Raw genomic sequence first — 24,822 nt, forward strand, 5'->3', positions numbered from 1 at the left:
CTCTCTCTCTCTCTCTCTCTCTCTCTCTCTCTCTCTCTCTCGCAGCACTTGGCTGCTACAGGCAATGCCCAGTTGGCACTGTTGGTGTAATAGCAGAGGAGGGAATGACTCTGAGACAGAAGTCAGAGGTAACCACATCGACTCCAAAGTGGTCAACCTTTTATTTTCAAAAAGATCGTGAAGAGCAACAAACCTGAATAACCAGATAAATAGAAAAGCAAAGAATAGCAATGCTTTTCCCGCCCTTGGCAAAAGTCTAGGTCCTTACCTCCTCTGCAAGAGCTGGTCATTCACGAGTCATTCCTGTGTATTTCTAACAGTTAGTAACAGTTATTCAGAAATATGTTCTTTATCTTTCCTGAGAGATGCAGAAATGAATTTTAACACAATGCTTTGTGAGAAATCAGCATAGTGGCTGACATACTACCTGGCTCCTGCAGTTTACAAGGCGATTCGCTAACCTCCAAGAATTACTTTACATCACAGATCTTAAATGTGTTCTTATGCATCCTTTTATGCCTTTTGGTTAGACTGTCTCCACCTGGTTGTTTTGGCATACATCCTTCTAGTATGAATTAATTAACTCAGTTTTCCTAATTTTGGAATTACTTGATGGCTATGGGGAAAATTTAGATTTAGAAAATCAGAACACATTGTAACTGGAAGTTGTGAAAATTTTATTTTTATTTTTATTTATTTTTATTTTCCCTCCTGAAAAAGGTAGACATTGTGTTCTGAAGAAAGGAGCAATCTGCTCAAGGGTTTAAAATATTCTAGCTCCTGTAGCTTTGAACATCTTCATTCTGCTTGAAGTTCTGCATTCTTGAAACATTTTAAGGATTTTATGGAATGCACTTGATCCAAATATTCACCAATAGTCATTTTATTGTCATTATAGATTGCCAAGGCCCAGCAGAGCTGAGTGAAACCCTGCTTCAGCCAGGCTGGTGGTTTTCCTGACGGCTGTGCCCACATGTCTAGATCTCTAGTGACCTTTGTTTTGCAGTTCACAGGGCAGTGAATCATTTCTGTCATTTAGCTTTGTCAGAGGCAACCAATTAACTGCTCCAGCAATGTAATCTCGTTCAGTGGATCTTTGTACCACACACCTGCTGGCCAGCATGGTTCTCTGCTGTACTTCTGCCAAAATCCCCTTATGTTTTCTCATCCCCCGTCTTCCTCAGTTTCCCCCTCTTCTAGGTAGAACCTAGTTCAATCAATGTCTTTTCAAAGATTAAATGAAACCAAAATAATGAGAAAAATGTGAGTTAAGCAAAAGGGCATTAAAGCAATTTAATTATAGCATTAATAAATAATAATAATAATTAAAACAATTTAATTATAATAACTAATTAAAAATCAAACAATAGTATCAAACTTTTCTTTGGGAGCAGCTGATTGAACATACTGAAATGAGAAAAGGAAGTTTTAAATCTGCTTGTATGAGATCATCCATGGTTGTTTTTCTAAGTTAATAGTTTATATTATAAATGTTTTATATGGAGGAAGAATTTTTTTTTACTTAAATTACCTAATTTCTAGGCCATATGAAAATAAAACCTATCTCGCTGTTGGGAGCATGAAGACCATAATGCTAAATGTGTCCGTGTTCAATGCTGGCGACGATGCTTATGAAACGACCCTGAGCATCCAACTCCCCACGGGCCTTTACTTCATTAAGATCTTAGACCTGGTAAGTGCTAGAAACCACAATAGTAGAATGCAGCACTCGAGTTCAAAACAAATTTAAGGACCATATTTACTACACTAATTTAATATATACAACTGACGTTTTCATCTTAACGTTTCGACGTCCGAGTCTCCTGGTTATTTTGAGATGTTCTTTGTGCCCTGGCTCTGAGATACAAGTTCCTTGGAGAGAACTCCTTGAGTACCACTACTTCATCCCCACCACGGTTTAAGATGCTAATGATGCTCAACTTGGAGCATCCTCCATGCTAAGGAACCCAGAATTCCTGCTCTCTGTTCTAAGTGGAGGGTCTCAGCCTTCACTGGGTTCTTCCGGACTGTCAGCCTTCCTCAGTCCTGAAATCCCCTTTTCAAGTCGGGTTCTGGAGTACACATACATCTTATGTTACCAAAGCACTGAGATTATTGCCACTGTATCCACCAGTGAAGTACTGGTAAAGTGGAGCTTGCACAGAGAAGTCTCCAGCACACTTGCCTCGAGATCTCTCTGCCCTCCAGCCAGTCAACCCCAGAGAGCTTCCACCTTTTAAAGGTAGCTCTTTACCCCTCTTTCTAGACCACAGAACAGCTACTTCAGAGAGGAGGAAGTTCTAGGTACTCAGAACCTATACTTTAATATACTGCTATTATGATTATCTTACTACAATTAAACACTTTAAACACATTTCATATATATATCAGACAGAAGGAAATGCGGACCTCTTGGCTTCCTTATTCACTAATGTTTCAAAGAAATTCCTCTTAGAGAAAGTGGGAAACAAGGGAGCTCACACCCAGGGGCTGTTTATAGGGAACTCACATGGGTTATATATACACATCTGTATTATCTGTTATAATTCTACATATTATTTCCAAGCTAAGTAGAAAATTATTTGCTAAAAATAATTTTAAAAACCACCCCTAAACATGTTATAAATGTCTGATTCTCTTTGTCCCCCCGACTGTTTTATTTTTATTTTTTCCTTTAGGAAGAGAAACAAATAAACTGTGAAGTGACTGGGAGCTCTGGCCTGGTGAAACTCGCCTGCAGCCTCGGTTACATCTATGTGGATCGTCTCTCAAGGGTAAGCATTTAGTGTCCTGATTTTCATTTGCTAATAGGAATGTGTTTTTCTACCTTCTACCTTCATGTTTCATTAAAAATGTATTTTTAAACGAGCTTAATTGTGAAGCTAAGTGTGACCGAAGTGTCCAGAAGTCTGTGAGCTTTGTGTTTAACTTCTTAGCAGTGCTCATTGTTTGGGGGTGAGGTGTGGGGGTGAGCGGGGAACCTGTTTATGTCAAGACAGGCAAGAAAATGTGTCAATCAGAATGCTCCTCGCCTGTTCACTCTTTTCCAACACCCCCACCCCCACCCCCACCCCAGGTGGCCCTGTCTGCCAGGCATGTTACCTCTGCTATACAAAAAAGGTGTTTTTGGCAAGAGTCCTCAACCAAGTTGTTAAAGCTTTCCTAATGGTGTCCGTCTGGGCCTGCCAGTCTTCACATTTAGAGCAGGCTTTGTTTCTGGAAGGGAGGCATGGAAACGCTGCTGCGTCCAACCCAACCGCTTCTGGGTCTTGCTACCCAGGGAAGGGTGGTGCTTCCGCCACATCTGAATCTCTCACTCTGTTTTCCTTGAGAAACAACAAAATCTTTTAAGAGAAATAAAAAATACATCTGTAAAATTGTATTTTAGCATAAAAACTGGGTCTTTCCCTCTGCTTTCCAGACAGATATTAGCTTCCTCCTGGATGTGAGCTCACTCAGCAGGGCAGATGAGGACCTCAGCATCACCGTGCACGCCTCCTGGTATGGTTCAGTGTGCAAGAAATAGCTGTTACACAACACAAGCCACATTCTGGACATGGCTTCCAGGGATCCATGAAGTCGTGTTCCGTTGTCCAAAAATGACAACCGTGTAAATAATGAGAGTGGTTTCTGCCAACCTTGTCCTAAAATGTCCTGTTGTCATTTCTCATTTGCTTCCTACTTTCCCTGGTGCTACTAAACAGCCCCCTATTAAGTCTGCATCTGCATAGTGTGCAGTCTGTGCTCTCTGTGGCTGAGTTCTCGTATCATTTTCTGTTTCTACAGTGAAAACGAAGAAGAAATGGACAGAATGAAGGACAACAAAGTGACATTAGCGATTCCTCTAAGATATGAAGTTGCGCTGACGGTTCACGGGTAAGTAGAGGCAGAGGTCTCTGGGTTAGAAAAGATTCCCCCTGCTGGCTCTTTCTTTAATGAAAGGTGTGTGTTTGAACACATCTACGTGGGAAAGATACTGTGTCTCCATGATTGCCTCTGAGCGCAGTGGCTTGATTGGTGATTCATTATTTTAATCCACTCTGTAATCAGCTCTGATGCTACATCAAACTCATGGCCAGCTGCTAGAGATTTTGTATTGGAAGAGCCCCAATAAGCTCTCAGCGGGCCACGGCCATCTCTCCGTGTGTAACCAAGGGGCACAGAGTTCTGTAGGGTGCAGCGGATGGCGTGGTACCCAGTGACCATAGTGGGGAAGACACAAAGGACTGGGCACTGGACTGCCACTCTCCAGAGACCACGTCTACCTGTGTGGCAAATGACTAAGAAATGAGAGAGCTGGCTGGGAGGTGCTTCTGTCTATTCCTGAACCCCAAGAGTGCTCCTCAGTTAGAATCCTGGGGCCAGCTTTACTGTTTTCTTGTGGTTTTAGCCATTTCTGAGTGGATTCTTCTCTGGTTCAAAGTGTATGGCTACAGAATGAAAGAGGGGAGTAACAAAACCTTCAATGACTCCACTGGCAGTTTTTCAAGCTCTTAGTCTGTGTCTTGAACGTTTTGGTTGTTTTAGAGACAGTTTCTCTCCGTGTGGTCTAGACTGGCCTGCGATTGGTGCAGATGAGAAGGGTGTCCTTGAGGCTTTGTTCATCATCCTCATCTTCACATGTGGCTCTGTGTCCTGAATGTCAGCTCTATACGCAAGAACCAGCATGCCCAATAGCCACTATACTATGTGCATTTAACTTTTTATTTTATGCAGTGTGTTTTGATCCTATTCCTCTATCAATTCCTCTCCCTGACTCCACCCAGATCCACTCTCCCTCCCACCCAGAACAGCCCCAAATTCATGTCGTTAGAAAAAAAACCCCACAAGCTGTAATTTATGCTGCCCATGTATTCCTGAGTATGGGGCCATCCACTGAAGTACGATCAACCTACCCTAAGGCACACACACAAAGAATACTGACTCCGTCTGCAGAAATCCTTAGCTGTCCACAGCTTTTTAGTTAGGGGTGTGGACTCATGAGCCTCTTCCTTCTTGGTGGTAGATCCGTGCATACATTTTTAAAACACTCGAAGATATGAATTAACAGAATAAAATGGGCAAATTAATTTTATTGATTGCTCTAATTACAAAACATCCCTCTATCATTCTAACCATGCATGAAGCAGGCACCCAACCACATAAAATGTCACTTTCTGTAACTGATGGAATTGAGTATCAGTTCTATGAAGGGAGAATGTGGTCCTTCCCAGAGAAGGCAGCCGTGAGAGTCAGCGGGGCAGCAAACAGAAGCTGATTCCTGTGTCCTAGCATCCACACTGTTTCTCACTTTTCCACATGACAAGCACCTCCAGTTCCACTGGTCACATGCTGGCATTCGGGACAATGACAACAAGTATTAAACTGCACAAGTGTGTGTTGTCCAATTGTTTCTAACACTTTCCAGGAGGCAGGACTCCTAATTTCAAACATCTAGAATGTTAGTGCCTTGTGGAGGAAGGAGTTCCCCAGAACAGCACTTTCTCGGTGGTGGTTACACTCAGCACACATTTGGCTAATTGTGGATTAAAAAGTTAAAAAAAAAATTTCTAGCAAAAATTTTTATTTTTTTTAATGTAATTTGGTGTTTGCCTTGTTCCCAGAATTTTGAGGTTCAGCCAGCAGTTGAGAACTAGTGAACAGGTTACATGGCGCTACCACACCCGACGGAAAGTTACAACTTCAGCTCAAGCTTGCCAAACGTGCACAGATCATTTTAGAGCTGAAAAGGTGCAAACGGGCAGCAAGCCAGGAGCCATGGCGAAGGCAAGGACATAGACTGGTTAGCACAGGCATGGCCCCTCGGGACAGAGCACCCGGCCTCCTGGTTTCATCAGTTCCTAGAGCTTTTATCTGACCGAGAAACTGAAAGGATTCTGTGTTGCTTTTAAATGTGCTGTATTCCAACTCTAAAGCCGGACTATATGGCCCCTCATCCATTGACAATATGTTCAAGCTGACCTTGTTCCCGGCAGGTTCGTGAACCCAACTTCATTTGTCTATGGATCAAGTGAAGAAAATGAGCCAGAAACATGCATGACGGAGAAGCTGAACTTCACGTTTCATGTAAGCAAAGCTGGGTTTTGTTGTTTGTAGCATATGGGAAGGAAGAAAGGATTGGCGGTAAGCCTTGCTCAGGAGGGATTCCTGATGTGGGAATGATTTCTTATTAATAAAGAAACTGCCTAGGCCCATTTCATAGGCCAACCCTTAGGTAGGCGGAGAAAACAGAACAGGATGCTGGGAGAAAGAAGCTGAGTCAGTGAGTCGCCATGGTTCTCCCACGCCAGACAGACGCAGGTTAAGATCATTCCTGGTAAGCCAGCTGGTGGACTACATAGAATAATAGAAATGGGTTAGATCAATATGTAAGAGCTAGCCAATAAGAGGCTGAAACTAATGGGTCAGGCAGTGATTAAAAGAATACAGTTTCCGTGTAATTATTTCGGGTCATAAGCTAAGCTAGCCATGTGGGCGGCCGGATGCAGGGGACGCAGCTTTGCCACTCTTATTTCAACAGATTCCTGTCCCCTCTATCCCTCAGCTTCAGTCACTGGCTGGCTGCAGGGCTGCTGTTCTGTGACTCAGGACCCTTCCTCTTAGGCTAATGTTGCTTTTCTCACTTTGCTTGTTACAAATTTTCTTTCTAAGATATGTGCACTCCTGGAAGGGGGTGGGGGGTTAGGGTCTCCTGACCCTTCTGAAGTTACATTCGAGGGGAAATATGATTATGAGTAAATCAGGAAATCTATAGTTGGTTCAGGCTCTTTAACCAGGCCAACATTACCAAGTAATGGGAGCATTTGCCTTACCTTCTCCAGGATCAACATGCTTAGCCTGCCGTCCAGGCTTCAGGATTAGGATAAGCTTCATCAGTATTGAATAATCTTTTTCTTTTCTTTTTTGTTCAAAAAATGTTATCATATAGAAGTATTATACTAATATGAAACTCAGTTTTGAAAATTTAGCTGTTAAGCAGAAAGTTTGGCTGGTCACAGATGTTAAGAGGTAGTGTCTACAGAAATGTTTGTCTTAATCAAAAGCACTGTCTGAGCAGTATAGCGGTGTATGGAATGCAAGTCTTGGATTACATCGTGAAAGTGTCACTGCTTGGTTACCAGATATGACGGTAAAGTGAAAAGCAGGCATAGATAGATTGGAGGGGCTATCTGAACTGATAAAACTGGAAAAATTATGGCTATGGATATTCTGCCTGCTCTTGTGTTTATCTGCCAACCATACACCCTCCACTTTGGCTAGTAATTCTGCATTTATAATTATGAAAAACTTTTAAATTCTTTTTCAGGTTATAAACACCGGCATTAGCATGGCTCCAAATGTTAGTGTGGAAATAATGGTACCCAATTCCTTCCTCCCTCAAACAGATAAGTTGTTCAACGTTTTGGACATCCAGGTAAAAAGTTGTTCCCTTTGTCTGGCCTCTATTGTGAGTCTTAAATCCAAACCCTTTATCTTAAGGAGTGTTGTGAAGATGGACACTCCTGTTCACTTCAGCCCCACTTGATGCTGTAATTTCTGTATGCACTCGTTGAGAGGACCTCGGATATAGTACATTTCGTCAGGACTGCAGCCCAGAGGTGACATTTAGGTTGTCATATACAATCAGAAAACCTGGTTCTTTCATCTTGATAAACTGTTTTACCTTATCTCTTTGGGACATGAGCCTGTGCAGACAGAGTTAACAGAATGCTACATGAAACTTGAAGCCACCACTATAGCAAGAATAGGGAGGGAAGTCCTCTTTAAGGAAACACTTGAGTCGGTTCTTAAGCCAAGTTTCTGTGTTCGTTCATGAGATTTCCTCTAGGTATTAAGCAATAGCAATCCCCAGCAAAGCCTATGTAAGGGGTTTGGAAAAAAAAACTTTTTAAAATGTACTTGAATTCCAGATTTAGATGCTGGGATGTATAATTGTAGCATATTTTATTCTGTAAAACCAACTTAGGCTAGTGGTCACCTTCCATTTTTCTTCCCCTTTTTAGTAAGGATAGACCATGTTGTCAGCTAGGACCCACCGGCTATAATTTGTTTAGGGATTGGTTTGTAGACTTGCCAAGAGATTTACTATTTTGTCAAATATACTTTCACAATTTTGGAGATGCTTAATGTGTTTTAGTAAGAATAATAAATTGAAACTTTTAAAGTCAAGTTGTGTCAGCTCTCTCTAAAGAGACATGATTTTTGTTTTCTGTCTTTAGGCGACTACGGGGCAATGCCATTATAAACATTATGGAAGAGAGTGTACATCAAAACAGCAAAATGGCATAGTGGAGACCTTGACAGACATAGTCAAATTCTTATCAAAGACAGACAAAAGACTCTTGGTAAGTTTCCATTTTTCAGATATACAAAGAACTAAAACATTTAAAACCAAGTTCAATGGGTGTTTGAGTGGCTAGCAACATGACAACGGATACAAGCTTAGGCGATGTTCCCACTAGGAAGGAACAGGCACGATGTAGCGCTGAAAGGGACCCAGGGCTAAGTATGGGTATAGGGTTTCATTACCCAACAATTGCTCCCAGTGTGTCACCCAGACATTACCCCTGAACCTTTCTGACATCACATCACCTGGGCAGCCAAATCCATAGCAAGAGATTCTCACTCTCCCCGTTTTAGTGACTTTACAAGAGAAACCGGTGAAGTTTTGAGACAAAAACCAGAGCGTGTAACCTAGGGAGACTCTAATTGAGAATCTTTCTTTTCATGCCATCCCAGAAGGTTCAGTTACTAAGAATGGTAGAAACAGATGTTACACTTTGAATACTTTGATATAATTTATAAAACAAAAAATGCTTGTCTTATTGAAAGCAAGATGGGTTTTAAATGCTACGGAGGGAAGATGGTGTTTATAAAAAAGACGGTTTTCTGAAGGCCACTAAGGTTATTTAAAAATACTCTATCATATTCTCGTGTTCAGTTGTGTGAGTGTCCGTGAAAGTATGTCCGCCATGAGAGGTCAGAGGACAACTGCACAAGTTTCTCTTCCACCATCCTGGAGGCTCTGGAGATTTGGTGTTGCTTCTTTGATTTTTTAAAAACCATCTTGTCTCATTTTACATACCAATCCCAGTTCCCACTCCCTCCCTCCATCCACCCCACCCCCATCCATATCTGAGAGAGGATAAGGCTTCCCATGGGAAGTCAACAAAGTCTAGCCCATAACTTTGAGGAAGGACCAAGGCCCTCCACCCTGTATCTAGGTCGAACAAGGTGTATCCCTCTAGAGAGAATGGGCTCCAAACAGCCAGTTCAAACACCGTGGATAAATCCTGGTCCCACTGCCCCCACAGACTGTCCAAGCCTCACAACTATTACCCACATTCAAAGGACCTAGTTTGGTACTCCGCAGAGTCAGTCCAGAGTCAGTGAGCCCTCACTAGCTCAGGTCAGCTGTTTCTGTGGGTATCTCCATCATGGTATTGACCCCTTGGCTCATATTAGTGCTATTACCTTTCTTCGACTAGTCTCTGGCAGCTTGGCCCAGTTCTTAGCTGTGGATTTCTGCATCTGCTTCCACCACTTGCTGGATGAAGGTTCTGTTATGACAATTATCACTCTCTCCACTACTGTTTAGGGTCTAAGCAGGGATCATCCTTGTGGATTCCTGGGAATTTCCCTGGTGCCAGGTTTCACACTAGCTCCACAATGGCTTTCTCAAACATATCATTTCTTTCCTTGGTTTCCTTTTCTGTCCTTCCCCCATCTTGACCATCCCATTCCTTCATGTTTTCCTGCTCCCTTCTCTTCCCCCCATGTTCCCAATTTTGTCAGGAGATCATGTCTACTTTTCTTTACCAGGGGGATTCTTGTAGGTGTCTCCTAGGGTTCTCCTTGTTACCTAGCTTCTCTGGGGTTGTGGACAGTAAGCTGGTATCCTTTGCTGTATGTCTAATATCCACTTATGAATGAGTACATACCATATTTGTCAGTCTGGGTCTGGGTCACCCCACTCAGGACGGTTTTTCTAATTCCATTCATTGGCCTGCAAATTTCAAGATGTCACTGGTTTTTGTTGGGTTTTGTTTTTACCACGGAGTAGAACTCCCTGGTGGAAATGTATCACACTTTATTTATCCATTCTTCAGTTGAGGGGCATCTGGGTTGTTTCCAGGTTATGGCTATTATGAATAATACTGCTATGAACACGGATGAGCAAATGTCGTTGTGGTATGAGTGTGAATCCTTTGGGTATATGCCCAAGAGTGGTATTGCTGGATCTTGAGGTAGATTCCCAATTTTTTTAAGAAATTGCCATAATGATTTCCAAAGTGACTGTACAAGTTTGCACTCTTGCCAGCAATGGAGAAGTGTTTGCCTTACTCTGCATCCTTTCCAGCATAAGCTGTCATTGGTGGTTTTGATTTTTAGCCATTCTGACTGGTGTAAGTTGGTATCTCAATCATTTTGATTCGCGTTTCTCTGATGGCTAAAGATGTTGAGCAATTCCTAAAGTGTCTTTCAGTCATTTGAAATTCTTCTGTTGAAAATTATGTTTAGATCTGTACCCCAATTTTTAATGTCTAGTTTGAGTTCTTTTGTATTTTGGAGATCAGTTTTCTGTCTGATGTGGGGTTGGTGAAGATCTTTACCCATTCTGTAGGCTTCTGTTTTGTCTGGTTGACTGTGTCCTTTTCCTTACAGAAGCTTCTATTTCAGGAGGTACCATTTATTAACTGTTGCTCTGGGTGTCTGTGCTACTGGGGTTATATTTAGGAAGTGGTCTCTTGTGCACACTTTCTCTTCTATGAGGTTCAGTGTGGCTGCATTGAGGTTGAAGTCTGATTCATTTGAACTTGAGTTTTGTGCGTGGGACTAGATATGGATCTATTTGCATTCTTTTACATGTTGACATCCAGTTATGCCAGCACCATTTGCTGAACTTCTGAACACCTGATTTTGACAAAGAAGCTAAAATTATACAATGGTTCTGGGATTTTGAACCCAGGTTTTCAGGTTTGGCAGCAAGTACTTTGACCTTCTACTGAGTCACCTTGTGGCATGCTAAGGAGATTTTTAACCTATGTGAAATAGGTTTTCATATTTAAAATTCATGCTTTAAATTTTTGGGGAATGCAGGTGTGTTGCAGTGCATGCAAGGTGTTCAGAAAGAAACCACAGGGGTTGGCTCTCACCTTCCACCTTGTTTGAGACTATCTGCCCCTTGGAACTTCTTTCAGCTCTACCTGCCATCTTGTGGTCCAGACACAAGTGGGATTAGAGGTGCATGCAGTCTCCCCCAGTTTTGCACAGGACTGGGAGATTTGGATTCTTATTAATCCTTCTGCTTCATGGCAGGCATTCTGTTCACTGAGTGGGCTTCTCCAGCTGCTCATCTTTCAAACGCAGAAAATGTTAATACAGTGCTTTTACATTCTTTTCAAGTATTGCATGAAAGCTGATCTACACTGTTTAGATTTCTTATGCAACTTCGGGAAAATGGAAAGTGGGAAGGAAGCCAGCGTTCATATCCAGCTGGAAGGTCGGCCATCCATCTTGGAAATTGTGAGTCTAAAATCAGACGCATAACGTTGTGATGTAGAGCTACAAACTCGGTCATTTTCACATAGTCGGGTTAATATGCAAACACACAACAAACTCCAGAGAGAAGAATGCAGCTTGGGAAGAAAGCCCAAACCTCATTACATCAACAGACAGAGATAAACTGTGGATCACTAGGTTTGGGTTAGAAAGGATGCCACTCTCTACCAATTAAGTAAACAGAGGAACTTGACTCCCTTTTTGTTCACATAACCTTAAATCGTCCTTTAGAAGATAATGTGTAAAAACTAAAACCAAGAAGTGAAATTAAAATTTGATTTCAAAGAAAAGAAAACTGAAACATCAAAATGTAGCAGATAAACCTGGGTGTAGCGGCTCTGCCTGCAAGCCCAACACTTGAGAGGTGGAGGCAGGAGGATTACAAGCTTGAGATTATCAGATACATAATGAGTGCAAGGCCCTTTTACACCACATGAGACTCAGCCTCAAAAATAAATATCAACTATAGCATAATTAGGTAACAAAACATCATTTTGAAAATAACAAACTTTAAAACTTCAAGTTAAAAAGGAATTAAACGCCTTTTGAACTTTTTGCTCTAAAAGTATGTTTTGTGAAGAGCTCCTAGATGACAGGAGAAAACCTGAAGCATTTTTTTTTCCGTTTCCCCACCTGGCCAGCATAGTTAGTGTCAGTGGCCACTATAGAGAAGACTAGCCGATGCAGATTGAGACAAATTTTGTTCCTATTCAGTAGCATGTTTTGAGATGACCATATAGTGGTCAAGGAGTATTCCATCAGAGAGTGGAAGGAGAGACAGACGCTCATCCATCTCAATTTCAGATATTCCTTAAAGTCCCAGGACTCGCAGCAAGCCATTCCGCCTTGGTAGCTGCTTCTCATAAGCCCAAGTTTCTCTTGGCACAAGTGACATGGTGGGCAGAAAAGCCTTCCCTGTCAGGCTGTCATACACACTGCAGGGCATTTAGTAGTGCCATATGTACCAGGCAGTTCCCACTCTGTTCCCATCCCTACAGCCAAAAGGCGTCTCTACACAATATACTGCCCGTGGAGAACCAGTCCTCCCAATGAAAGAAGGCTCTAGGTCTAGGTGAGGTTTGTATTTCTAGTTCTATAGATGTCAAATAACCTTTACCTAGTAGACTTTAGCATTTTGGGGCGATAGACCTCCTTAAGAATATAGAGACTAGGACCAAGGTATAGCTCAAATGGGGGAGTGCTTGCCTAGCATGCACAAAGCTGTGGACTCAATCCGCAGCACTGGCAGAAACTGGGTATGTGGTACTTCACACTGATAATGATAATTCTAGCACTTAAGATTAGAAATTCAAGGTCATTCTGAGCAACCATGGCAAGCTGAATGTTAACCTGGCTACGTGAGATCGTGAGATACTGTTTAAAAAAAATAATAAGCTTGGCAAAATCGCTCAGTGGTTGAAGCCCTTCCATCAATCATGCTGGCCTAAGTTTGATGACCAGGAACCACATGGTAGGAAAACGACCTTCACCAAGTTGTCATCTACCTCCACGTGTGCATCAAAGCAAATACATGGTGTTACATTTTAAAATTAGATCTAAATACTATACTTACTCCCATACATGTGCAAATAAATATATATATATATATATACACATATATATAAAATATATTCATAAAACCTACAAAGTCCACTCACAGATCCCCAAGCTTTATGGATTCTTTTACAGACTCCCTACTTGAAATAATAAAGCTCAGAATTCACCCACACATGATCATGCACATGGGTCTTACTACTAGAGTGGGATATTGTCACTGAGACACTAAGCAGGATGCATGGACTTTATTCAGAAGCAAATGAAAGGCAAGCCTTTGTGAGTAAATGTTTACCAGATCAAGAAGGCTTGTGTGGGGGTAAAATTAATATTACTGAGAAAAACTATATTGATCACTAATAACTTATTGCATCAAGTGATTTGCAACATAACCACACTTAATTAAAGGGGACCCATGAAATAGTCCTACCTTTGAGTCCAAAGGAAGCCATTATAGTTTAGTAAGTTACAGAAATTCTAGATAGCCAAGGTGGCATTTATATTGACCTGTCTGCATGGAATAAAACTATGACTCAAGCTCTGTTGATTATCTGATTTCAAAACAGGACGAGACTTCATCGCTCAAGTTTGAAATCAGAGCAACAGCTTTTCCAGAGCCGCACCCCAAAGTTATTGAGCTGAATAAGGAGGAGAAGGTTGGCCATGTAAGTTCACCATCTTGGGGGCTGCGTGAGAAACAGTCTGGGGGAATTCAGAAGTAGTGCCTTTGGGGGATCCGAGTGAGGAGTCAGCGTGTGACCAGGTCATAGAGGACTTTCAACACTTTACCCGCTTTCCGCTACTGATGGGAAGAACACAGAGTGTTTGGGTAGCTGTGAGAAGAGGCAGGATGGGAAGAAGAGCCATAGAGCCGTTCTGCTCACAAGGACTGAGACTAGGTCCAGGACAGGATGGGGAGTTCCCTTCTCTGTTGCTGTCTGGAGGCTTTTAAGGGAAACTCAGCACTGCTCTGAGTATGTATTTGCTCTGTTGTGCAGGTTCTCCTGGAAGGGCTCCATCATCAAAGACCCAAACGGCATCTCACCATCGTGATTATTACCAGCAGCTTGCTGCTGGGACTTATCGTACTTTTATTAATTTCATGTGTTATGTGGAAGGTAATCCTTTAGTAATTATTTTCTTGTGTTATATGGACAGTTCACCTTTAATGATTACCAATAATTAAATTACTCAGAATACCTCTGTTGTATCAAAGCCAATTAGGTTGAGTATATACTCTTCTTGTTTTTAATCTCTAGATGAGTGTTTAATACTGATCTCAGATTTATTCTAAGAGTCAATTTGGAATGCATATAATGTTGAAAACCAATGTTGCTGTGGTGTGTATGTATCACCGATAAGCCCAGGGTTAACCCTGCACACCCTACACTGATTACTACCTTTGCAGCCTGTGGAACACGGGGCAAAGTTTTAAAAGTATTCTACACTGATTAGACATTTGATGTGAATATTATGGGTTTGGAATTATACACTCGTTATCTGATCTGTTTTCAGGCTGGGTTCTTTAAAAGACAGTACAAATCTATTCTACAAGAAGAAAATAGGAGAGACAGCTGGAGTTATGTCAACAGCAAGGGTGACGATGACTAACGACTCGAGAGCAATGAACAAAGACCTCAGGTAGGTGGGGAAAGACCCTGCTCATGAGACCCATGATAATTTCTCTTTTTACACGTACTTGTGATCTTGTAACATACTATGTCTTAATGCAGGGAAAATCTCCAAAAAAAGAAAATACACCAAGGCTGCTTTCCAGCAGTCAAAAGTAGAGAAAAAACACTAAAGCTATTGACTTACTCAAGAAAAGTGAACTTCGAAGGTAAATTGAAAGAAACTCCAGATTTAGCCAAGCAGACTTAAAAGGAACTGTCTTTCAAGGAGACATGGACCACATGAGCTCACAACAGTGAAATAAATGCCACAGAAAGGGCACTTGTGGGTTTCAAATACACTTGAGACATTTTCAAAATATGATGATGACCTTTGAAGCCACTTAGACTCTTTAAAGAACTGTTTTCAGAGGTTTCTGATGGATAAATTATTTTAAAACAGTGGAATTAAAACATTGGAAGATTGTCATTGGTGTACGTCATCCCTGGGCTGTCTCCCTATGGCCCTTTTATTCTGCAGATGTGAGTTTTAAATGCCTGGTGCACAACATCCGTGCAGCGCAGGATGGCTTCTGGACAAGTGCGGATTCTGCGTAAGTGGCCAGCTGTGGACTCTTCTTTTTATGTATATACACTTTTCTAAGAGATACAGTTACCACCCACCTCTTCTTTTATCAAGAGCATCCAGGAATATTTTTTTCAATATTCTATTTGTAAAACCAGTTCTTAAAGACTGTCTTCTCATTACCGATCATAGCATCACACTTTAGCTGTTATAATATGAACCATAACTCACTGGTGATTTCAAACTGCAAAGGGCCAGGGAGCCGACATGTCATAGAACGTTCACTGTTTCAAACGAAACAAACATGAATACCTGCCACGACGTTGTTTTCCTTGTTCTGTTGAAACACGCAGTAACCAGGGCTGTAAAAAGCATTGCTATAGACATGGAGAAGCACAGACAGAATAGCAAGTCACTGGTGAAGCTTGTACACAGAGCCGGGATGTGATCAATGTTCCCAAGAGAAATGTACATTTGATGCTATGCAAAAGTGAAATGTCTTCTACCAGGGTTTTTACATAACCATTTTTGTACTGTTTATCCCATACACATGGTCTTATAAATATTTCTCATCTGTATCTATTATGCATAAGAAAGCTACAGTCAGATTTTGAACATGGGTAGGATAAAAGTCGCAGCCTTCGCTTTTAAGAAAGATTGCTTTACAGGAAACCCCTGCCGCCAGCTGGCCCTTCCTCGGGTTTCCCAATTCATGACAGTTGCCTGCTCACGGGCCCGCGGTCTGTGGCTGAAAAACAAGTGTGTGCTGGGGTTTTGGAGCTATGAAACATGAGCACAAAACATCAACTCCGGGTGCGCATGCACAAAAAAAAAAAAAAAAAAAAAAAAAAAGTTTGTATTTGTAAAGAATTTTTTATAAAAAAAGGCATCTATTTATGATTTTCTCATACAAATACAAGTAGTTATCTGATGAAGGTGTCAGTTCTAATCCATGAAAATCAGTATCAGTTTAGACCTATCTTTTTAAGGGATGGTCTCTGAGGAAATGAAAATTTGGATCATTACACTGAAAACTGAGTGCTATGACCGCCCCACCCCCGCCATCAGGTACAAAGGAACACAGCTACCTCCTGGGTCAAGTTTCTGACCAGTTAGAAAGATACTTTATGTATATGTTTAAATAAAACTTATTGTAAACTTAGAATTTTACCTGTATAATAAGCTTAAAAGTCTTGTTACTTCCAAAGATGCCATTATGGACTTGGGTTGGGGGGCAGTAGCCTAAGTGGAAAAACTTTTTAATTAAGTGGGTATTCATGGTTATATTACTAGCTCCCTGTGGAGTTGGAAATTTTATAAAACCTGTATTTTATCAGGCTATAGGAAATCATTAAAAAATTCATAACAAGAATTATCTTCAATAATATTGATATAGCAGGATGTTTGTATTAGATCCAACAAATGCCTTCCAAATATCAGAATTTGATTATTCATTGATTTCATATTTTTATCTTGATTTTCAAACACTTACTTACATACTATTTTTAATTACATTAAAATATATGTTTTAGACATTTTCATTCAAAAATTCATTTCCTATTTGTGTATATATTGCATACCAGATTCCTTCATAATATATTTATACTTCATATAAATTTTTTCTATATGCAATTACACGCTACTTTGGAATCATTCGTTTCTTCCAGGCCTCCTCCATAAAGCCTGATCAGTCTTGGGTGCAGTCTATAAAACAATAACATAAAATTAATCATTTCATTTACCTGCAGCTGTTATTTTCCACACACCTCATGTGTGTGGTACATAGAGCATAGGTGAACAACACAAAAGCCTACATTCAAAGCAGGACCACAGCCAGCAAGCTGAAGGACCAAAACTTCATCATCTGTGACTGTTCCAGAACCTTGGTGATCACCTTTCCTGCATGGTCTTCTCCAGCATTTCTGTGAAGAGCCAGTTGTTTGAGAACACCCCATCTGGGGGTGCCCCCCAACATCAGCCTGCAAAAATCCATAAGGCTTGCTAGGATAGAGTGTGTATTCCTGTCCATCACATCCCTCTTGTCAATATGTACAAGGAGGCTAATGCTTTGCCAAACTTGACAAAAGCCCCCATTATTTCATATGCTGACTTGAATTTAAAAAGGACTTGATTAAAAAGCAATATTCAACAGTATTATAGTATTTCAGCCCAATTTGGGGAAGGGGGCTAGAAACTATGGAACGGTATTGTTTTCAAAAAGCTTAAGACTACCCTCTAAGTTAAGGAATGTAAACTGTAAGCAAATTATTTGTACAGCTCATGCAAAATAATGATTTGCGATGCTGGTACAAAATACTCCTATTTGTATTTATCGAAGGGTATGCATGTCTTTTTACAGTTTGCTAACTTTCTAGTTTGTAAGCTATTTAGGCAGTTAAGAGGAAGAATCCCCGTCTTCTGTTACATCTGCTGCTATGCCACACAGAGACGGTGAAGCAGTCTGGCTTACCTAATGTGGACCTCGGAGGCAGCTTCCATTAAGTCACCATCTACATTCCAAGGAAAAGTGTTTTCTGGAAGAGTTGCTTGGTCCCCACCCTCCTCCTCCTGATTGTGTCCATTGCTATGACTCTTTGGGTGAATTTTCACTTCTTCAATGGTGTACGTCTCCACAAAAGGAAAGTTGAACTACACAGAAGGAATTAAAATAGTGATGCTTTGTTGTGCCCCTTATGACAAATAAGGTTCACCATTGTAATGACATTTTTATCATTTGGAAACTCTGACCAAGTTGCCCCAGGTTTTCAGGAGAAGAAAAGAAACAAACTTTCCAGACTTGATCATCACTACTGTTACAGACAGTTCATACTTGTGAAGGACTTCCAACAATATTGATGCTGTAATTTCAACTTAATGATTGACTTTTCAGTTGATCCCACAGACTTCATTATTACCTTGTTTAGCTAAAGTGAAACAAACTTGAGCATTAAGTTTCACACTTGGAATTTAGAAGAACATAAATCTAAACTTATAAAAAGTACATAAGAGAAAGAAAAAAAGGCAATCCCAGGTGTTCATCTGCCAATTTAGCAAATGGACACAAAGCTTAGACAGTTGTGATTAATTGTTCTAGAATGCCACTGGGTAATGTTTATGTTGTGTTTTTTGTTGTTGTTGCCAAAGGAAGTTATCAGGGGTTGGAAAAACAATGAATCCTCAATTATATCTGCACAAAACCTTCTTCTGAACAGGATGAGGTGCGAAGATAACAAGGGTAGGACTTGAATATCTGGGAAGGCAATAGATGTGACTTAGTCCCTGGCAGTCAGCTCTTGGTAACTCATGGAAATGCATAGCCTTCCAAATGAATGATTACACAGTAGCTTCTGTAAGCATGAGGCAGGCATTTTCCCCAATGTGGAATATCTAATAGAGTCATGATGCAAGTAGTCTCACCAAGATCCAAGCTATAAGTGTTGCTTGGAGTTGAGGTGACCATGGATTTCAATTGGTAACTTGGTACAGTTTAAGCTATGATATCTCCTGAATCTTTGCTCTTTGTGTGTAAACATGGGTTTGGGGGAAAATTCTATAAGTTGATTAAAACAAATTAATAGTATGTTTTGCTTCGTTGAGGTTTAGTTGCAGAAGGGGGAGGAAGGACTATGTTTATTAAGGGATAATTCCCAAGCCATTGTTCTAAAATCTGAAATGATCATTGATTAGTAACAGTAACTGTATTCCCAATAAAAATTAGGTTAAGTACTTTGAAGAACGCATTTACAAAAAAATTTAGCATAAATTGTGTCTCCTAGTTAAAAATTCATAGGCTGAAGTCCTAAAACTTGAGGGTCTTTCAGAACATAACAGTCTTTGAAGATAAGGTTTCTAAAGACACAATGACATTAAACACAGATCTATGTGGCAGAGCCTAATCCAGCATGACTTGTGTCCTTGTGAGTGGTGTAAATTTGAATTAATTGGAAAAATACTAGGGATTCTTATGTCCCAAGGGACAGCCACATGAAAATACAGAGGTCTTGAGTACTATGCTCCAAAGAGACAATGCCCTCATGAAAAATTAAATCAGCTGATAGTCAGTCTTAGCCATGGAAGTGTGAGAAATGGTTTATCATGTAATCCACGATGAGGAAATATAGGCTGTCCTTTGATGTGGGATTTCCCTCAGTATGCTGTGAATGTTTTATTACCACTTGTTAATAAAGAAGCTGATTTTGGCAGAAACTGAATGCCAGGAGAAAGAAAGTGGAGTCAGGGAGATGCCATGTAGCTGCCGAAGGAGACAGATGGCACACCATTACTGGTATGCCACAGCCTCATAGTAAAATATAAAATAATAGAAATGGGTTCATTTAAGATGTAAGAGCTAGCTAGGAATACATCTGGGCTGTAAAGAGTAAAAAAAAAAAATAGCCAAATAAAGATGGAAAATACAGAGAATCTGGATTATGTATATTGTTTTTTCTTTGAATTTTTTGACTGCAGAAAGACATTTGATTCTGAGGGCAGCTAAGTTAAACCAACGTATATATCCTAATGGTATCTTAACTTCAAAAGTTGAGTCTTAGAATATGTTACTTTAGAAAAGAGGTCCTGCTTTTATTTCCACAGAGGATCAAAACCTGTGGATTCCTTCCATACTAATGTGTTTTGATGTGGCAAGACTCCTGAAAGGTCTTCACGAATCCTAAAAATACTTCACCAAAAACCAGCAGGAATCAGTTTGGAGAAAACTACATCCAAATTCCCAAAATGATTGTTTATAAATATTTGTTTTAATTTAAGAGGGGCTATGACATAGAAATGAATACTTTACATTGGTATGTATCTTGATTTATTGATACAAATTTAAGGTCAATTTTGTCTTATATATATATATTTATATATATGTATATGTATATATTTCTATTCTTTTTAAAGGTATGTTTATACAGCTCATTTAAAATTTAATATGTAATTAAAATGATAGGTTAATAGATAGTCATTTATAGTAGCCGAACTTGTATTCATGTTAGCTAGGTTCTCTAGATTATACAGAGATATATTTCAGTTAGATAGTCTTCAACACCTCAGAAACCTACAGAATATGGCATTTAAAACGTTTTAAGAACTTAGACTTTTCCTGACAGTGAAACATGTCTGCTTCTGGCAAGACCAGTCTACTTCAAGAGGATGATAGTCACCTAAGAGCCTCCTTATGGAGTTTACTAGCCATTTGGGCAAGAAGCTGCTCTTGGCTGCACTGCTTGATGGTATGCTGTATGAACTGGACTTACAGGACCCACAGAAAAGTGACTGCTAAATTTTCCAAAAGATGGGATTGTCCTTCAGGGTTCCTGCTTCACAGAGGAAACTGCCAGACATTCTGCAGGATATAGAAGAAAGCAACTGATGGGCTTTGCCAGTACATGGCAGAACAAATCTTCACATTTCCTGCTTCACTGAAAAGTGGGCTGGATACTATGGGCCTATAGGCTGAAGATGGATGCCCCAATGATACAGAACTTTGGGGGACTGTCCAGGCAGTAAGATGTCTCTGTCAATTCTAGAACTTTGAAAGTTGCTTACAATGTACTTCCTGTTTACTTAGGTAATAGTTTATCTTTCTCAGGTCTTTGATAGAGTTGAAAACTAGATAGTTATAATTATAATAAAAGATAAATTAGATACAAATATTGTAACTATAATTCTTGTTTGATACATGTTTTGTTATATGTAATTTTACTATGTTAAAGTTAAAACCTTCCTTTTGGTCAGACAAAAAAAGGGGAGATGATGTGGGATTCCCCTCTGTATACTGTGAATATATTTTATTACCATTGGTTAATAAAGAAGCTATTTTGGCCTATGGTAGGGCAGAATAGAGCTAGGTGAATGAACTAAACTGAATGCAGGGACAAAGAAAGTGGAGTCAAGTAGATGCCATGTAGCTACGGAAGGAGAGAGATGCTAAAGCTTTACCAGTAGGCCACAGCCTCAAGGTAAAATCTAAAATAATAGAAATGGGTTTAAGATATTAAGAGCTAGCTAGGAATATGCCTGAGCTGTTGGCCAAGCAGTATTAACGTAGTTTTGTGTGATTATTTGGGTCTCGGTAGCCGGAAAATGAAATTGTAGTTTCCTTTTACAGTCCCTGTTGAAGAGTTAAGCAGAGGAGAAATCAGCTATTTTAGGAAAACTCCTTAAGGAGGAATTACAAAAGACAAGACAAAGAAACTGAAGATAAAGAGGTAATTCTAAGTGAAAAGAAGGCTTGAATTAAGAAGACAGAGAAATATAAACATGAGAACCAACAGAAGCAGGCAGGGTAATGTCCTGAGGAGATCAGGGCGGGGTTTCAGACAGTTGCAGTGGTGAAAAGTGTGGAAGGGGAAGAGTCAAGGTCGCTGTGGCTCTGCTGGCCTGGAGGTTGGTGGAGGGGGCCTTACACACCTTACAGCACAGTGGCCCTGAAGATAGGCTCAGACCCTTGAGGACTGAGCACTTAGCACGCAATTGAAATAATGGGAACGAAGAGATCACCCAGGAGATGAGGTCCTAAGAATGTAAAGTTCATTTAGAAGTTTTAAAATCATTCGCCAATGGAGGCCACGGAAACCAAGAAATGTGGGGCGAGAGAAGAGCCAGGAAGAGGGTGCAGTTTGAAGGGACCCTGAAGGTTAGTTTTACCGTCCATTTTACTGAGGTGGGAGTTACTATAAAAACTGTGAGGTGATCTTCAGTCTGCTCTACAGCTGTTCACAAACATTGATATTCCTACCATGAAAATGTGGCTCAGAGGGTGCAATGCTAAAACAGTGTAGAATTTGTCTCCTTCCCACACACCAGCCTGCTGCTGATTGATCCCACAGCAGTGAGTCCTACTGTAACTAACACATATGTTGTCTTACATGGAAAAGTTTTTTTTAAAAAACACATTACATGCTATTCATGTTTCTCCATTTGTTTATAATTTATAGAAATCACTATGTGTATTAAATATGATTATAAACATCATATAAGTGTAATTGTTTATTGTAGTATGAAATTGAGCTCGGGGGCTGGAGAGATGGCTCAGTTGTTGAGAGTGCTTGCTGCTTTTCCAAAGGACCCAAGTTTGGTTCCTAGTACAAATGTCAGACAGCTCACAACCACCTCTGACTGCAGCTCAAGAAAATGCAACTCCCTCTTGTGGCTTCCATAGGTAGATGCAGACACACAGTCTCTCCTCTCTCTGTCTCTCTGTGTGTGTGTGTGTGAGAGAGAGAGAGAGAGAGAGAGAGAGAGAGAGAGATCAACAATCAGCCTCTGATGGTTAGCTAGATTTACTGTCCCCCTCCTGCCATTGGTCCCCTCCTAACTATATCCAAGCACCATTTATATCCTTAAGAATTTGTCAAACCATTGGGTTTTACAGCCACCCCTGTGTACTTTAAGACTCAGGTGGTCATAGTGTCAGCCTGAGAATATAGCTCATCATAGGTACTAGTTCTTTTTTAGTCTAACCACTTAAGTGGAAATCTCTCTTCATGCGTTTTGAATATCATCTATAAAATGGGTAAGCACATATCTGCAAACCTATTGTAATCTGTGAATACGAAGCCAGTTGTCAGCAAGTGCCCATAAAACCCAAACATCCCAAGTTTAGGATCTGCTGTCGTGAAACCAAGAAGACAAAACTCTCGAATTTCACTACTTTTCATTCTAAAGAACAGCTTGTGTGTGTGCAAGTGTATCCCTCACTTCCTTTGCTTTTCAATGCAACACTAGAATTTTGGTTTTTCTTGGCACAAGGGAAAAGAAGTATAACCATATGTCAGAAGAAGAGAATGCATGGCAATGCTGGCATACACATTTCAAATTTTGAATGAAAGGCTAGGAAAAGAGATTAATGTAGGCAGATGAAAGCAGACTTGGTGTTAATATCTGAAGCGTCTTTCTCTCCATAATTATTAGCCATGCAAAGAAGTAACAGATGGCTGTACCTGATTCTTTATGCTGGAGTACCTTTTCAGGTGCTTTACAAATTCTTGTCGAGTGGTGTTCCGTACAACTATGAGAGCCATGCTTCCATTGTTTAACCTGAAATTAAACATCTGCGCTTGAGACCCAAGAAGTCCATCAATGGACTATAACTAAGACCACCCCATAGCATTTTGGCTAACAAATGTGCTTCACTAGAGGATACTGACCAATGTTTAAAACATTACCATGTTGAACTGACCTTAAAATTTTTAACCACATATTGCTGTGCTCTTGAAGTGAGAGAACATTTTAGATGACTTTTATTAATCCCTGGGATTTCTTCTCAGCAAAACCTGACTGCAGGGCTCTTTGAAAATCAAACTTTCACACACCTAGTCACATCCAGAAGTAATATTAAATCCACCACAACTGTAACTATTTAAGAATTCTAAACGTGAAGCTTTTGTACACTTTTTAAAAAGTGTATTGCAGCATTCTGTATATTCACAAATGATTTGAGATAACCTGCAGGTAGATGTTTTTCTAAAATCCAAACTGTGGTTAAAATGTTTATTTATGAGCAAAAGTTCTGTGTGACATAGAAAACAAAATAAACCACAGTGCCCTGGGTAGAGGAGATGGGGGAACAACAGCTACCACATATGTTCATTCAAGTGATGGAGCATTTTAATCTTGCACCCAATAAGAGAGACTAGAAAGCCTAGTGTTGTCTGGTGCCAACATAGCCACCCACAAATGCCTTAGCTTTAGGAGGCATTTTGCAGAAATACTTGCAAACGATTTCATGCTTAATTTCAGTGCAAACACAAAGTTGTCCCAAGAATAACAATGACATTACGAGAAACCATTAAATACATGGAGGCCAGAGCTGTGAAGAGCCTCAGAAGTCACCTGTTTACTCATCCTGTGTAAGGATGGGCCATTCCCTGTGGGAGGCACACAGTGGCAATAAGAATTGCTAAAAGCAAAGCTCTTAATGGCTGGGTTAAGTAGGGTCCAGCACTATCTGCCTTCTGTCTCTTCCCTCTGAAAACAGCAGCAGGGTGCTCATGGCATTGTCTTTCTGGGGCATTTTTCTTAGTTGTGATTTTTTAGAAAACCATCCTTTCTCATTGTGCTACCTGTTTGCATTTGGAAGAGAACTACTTTTAGATTCAAAATGGACATTTGCTTTAAAAAATGTGCAAAGCAAAGAATGCCTCTAACTCTGTGAGGCTATCAAATGCCCCATGGCTTATTTCACTAAAATGTAGCCAAGAGTCTCCCATCCACCCTGTTCACATTAAGTGAACCAAAATGTTCTGGTTTCTGACTGAGAGCATCAAGATAACCCAGCCCTGTGCCAGTGGAGCACATGTTCATAAGAACTTGGCCATCTCCAGCTCTCATGCTAAGGACATGCCTATATTAGAATGGGAGAGCAGAGTCATTCACAGGAAACGTCAGCGTTTAGTATAAGATCCTCAAGGAGGAGTAAAGAGAAAGCAAACAAAGGAGGCACAACACACAGGCATGTCAAGAGACCCAAGGGATGCTTTAGCCAGAGGGTTAGAAAGCCAGTGG

The 24,822-nt window shown here is 40.4% G+C and overlaps 2 protein-coding genes across 3 annotated transcripts in view; one reads left to right on the top strand and one right to left on the bottom strand.

Annotated features, from left to right (window-relative positions):
- Window positions 1-15,634, top strand: part of Itga4 (integrin subunit alpha 4) — a 71,280-nt gene extending 55,646 nt beyond the window's left edge. The window contains exons 18-29 of the mRNA XM_005346630.3: window positions 1,543-1,693; window positions 2,679-2,774; window positions 3,422-3,501; window positions 3,787-3,876; window positions 5,976-6,066; window positions 7,307-7,414; window positions 8,220-8,345; window positions 11,407-11,526; window positions 13,683-13,781; window positions 14,115-14,234; window positions 14,632-14,757; window positions 14,850-15,634. Of these exons, the coding sequence (XP_005346687.1) occupies window positions 1,543-1,693; window positions 2,679-2,774; window positions 3,422-3,501; window positions 3,787-3,876; window positions 5,976-6,066; window positions 7,307-7,414; window positions 8,220-8,345; window positions 11,407-11,526; window positions 13,683-13,781; window positions 14,115-14,234; window positions 14,632-14,727 (1,177 nt within the window). The 3' untranslated portion in view covers window positions 14,728-14,757; window positions 14,850-15,634. The remainder of the gene's footprint in view (window positions 1-1,542; window positions 1,694-2,678; window positions 2,775-3,421; window positions 3,502-3,786; window positions 3,877-5,975; window positions 6,067-7,306; window positions 7,415-8,219; window positions 8,346-11,406; window positions 11,527-13,682; window positions 13,782-14,114; window positions 14,235-14,631; window positions 14,758-14,849) is intronic.
- Window positions 15,635-16,852: 1,218 nt separating this feature from the next.
- Cerkl (ceramide kinase like) overlaps window positions 16,853-24,822 on the bottom strand; it is a 112,152-nt gene continuing 104,182 nt past the window's right edge. Inside the window, exons 11-13 of one of the 2 annotated variants that reach the window (XM_005346631.3) lie at window positions 23,259-23,355; window positions 17,783-17,961; window positions 16,853-17,016 (exon numbers count right to left, since the gene is read on the bottom strand). In XM_005346631.3, the coding sequence (XP_005346688.1) occupies window positions 16,935-17,016; window positions 17,783-17,961; window positions 23,259-23,355 (358 nt within the window). In that variant the 3' untranslated portion in view covers window positions 16,853-16,934. Of the gene's footprint in view, window positions 17,017-17,126; window positions 17,962-23,258; window positions 23,356-24,822 lie in introns of both variants that reach the window. The other variant, XR_003376848.1, reaches the window with a different exon arrangement.

Source organism: Microtus ochrogaster, chromosome 4 (assembly GCF_000317375.1).
Source record: "Microtus ochrogaster isolate Prairie Vole_2 chromosome 4, MicOch1.0, whole genome shotgun sequence".
Lineage (NCBI taxonomy): Eukaryota > Metazoa > Chordata > Mammalia > Rodentia > Cricetidae > Microtus > Microtus ochrogaster.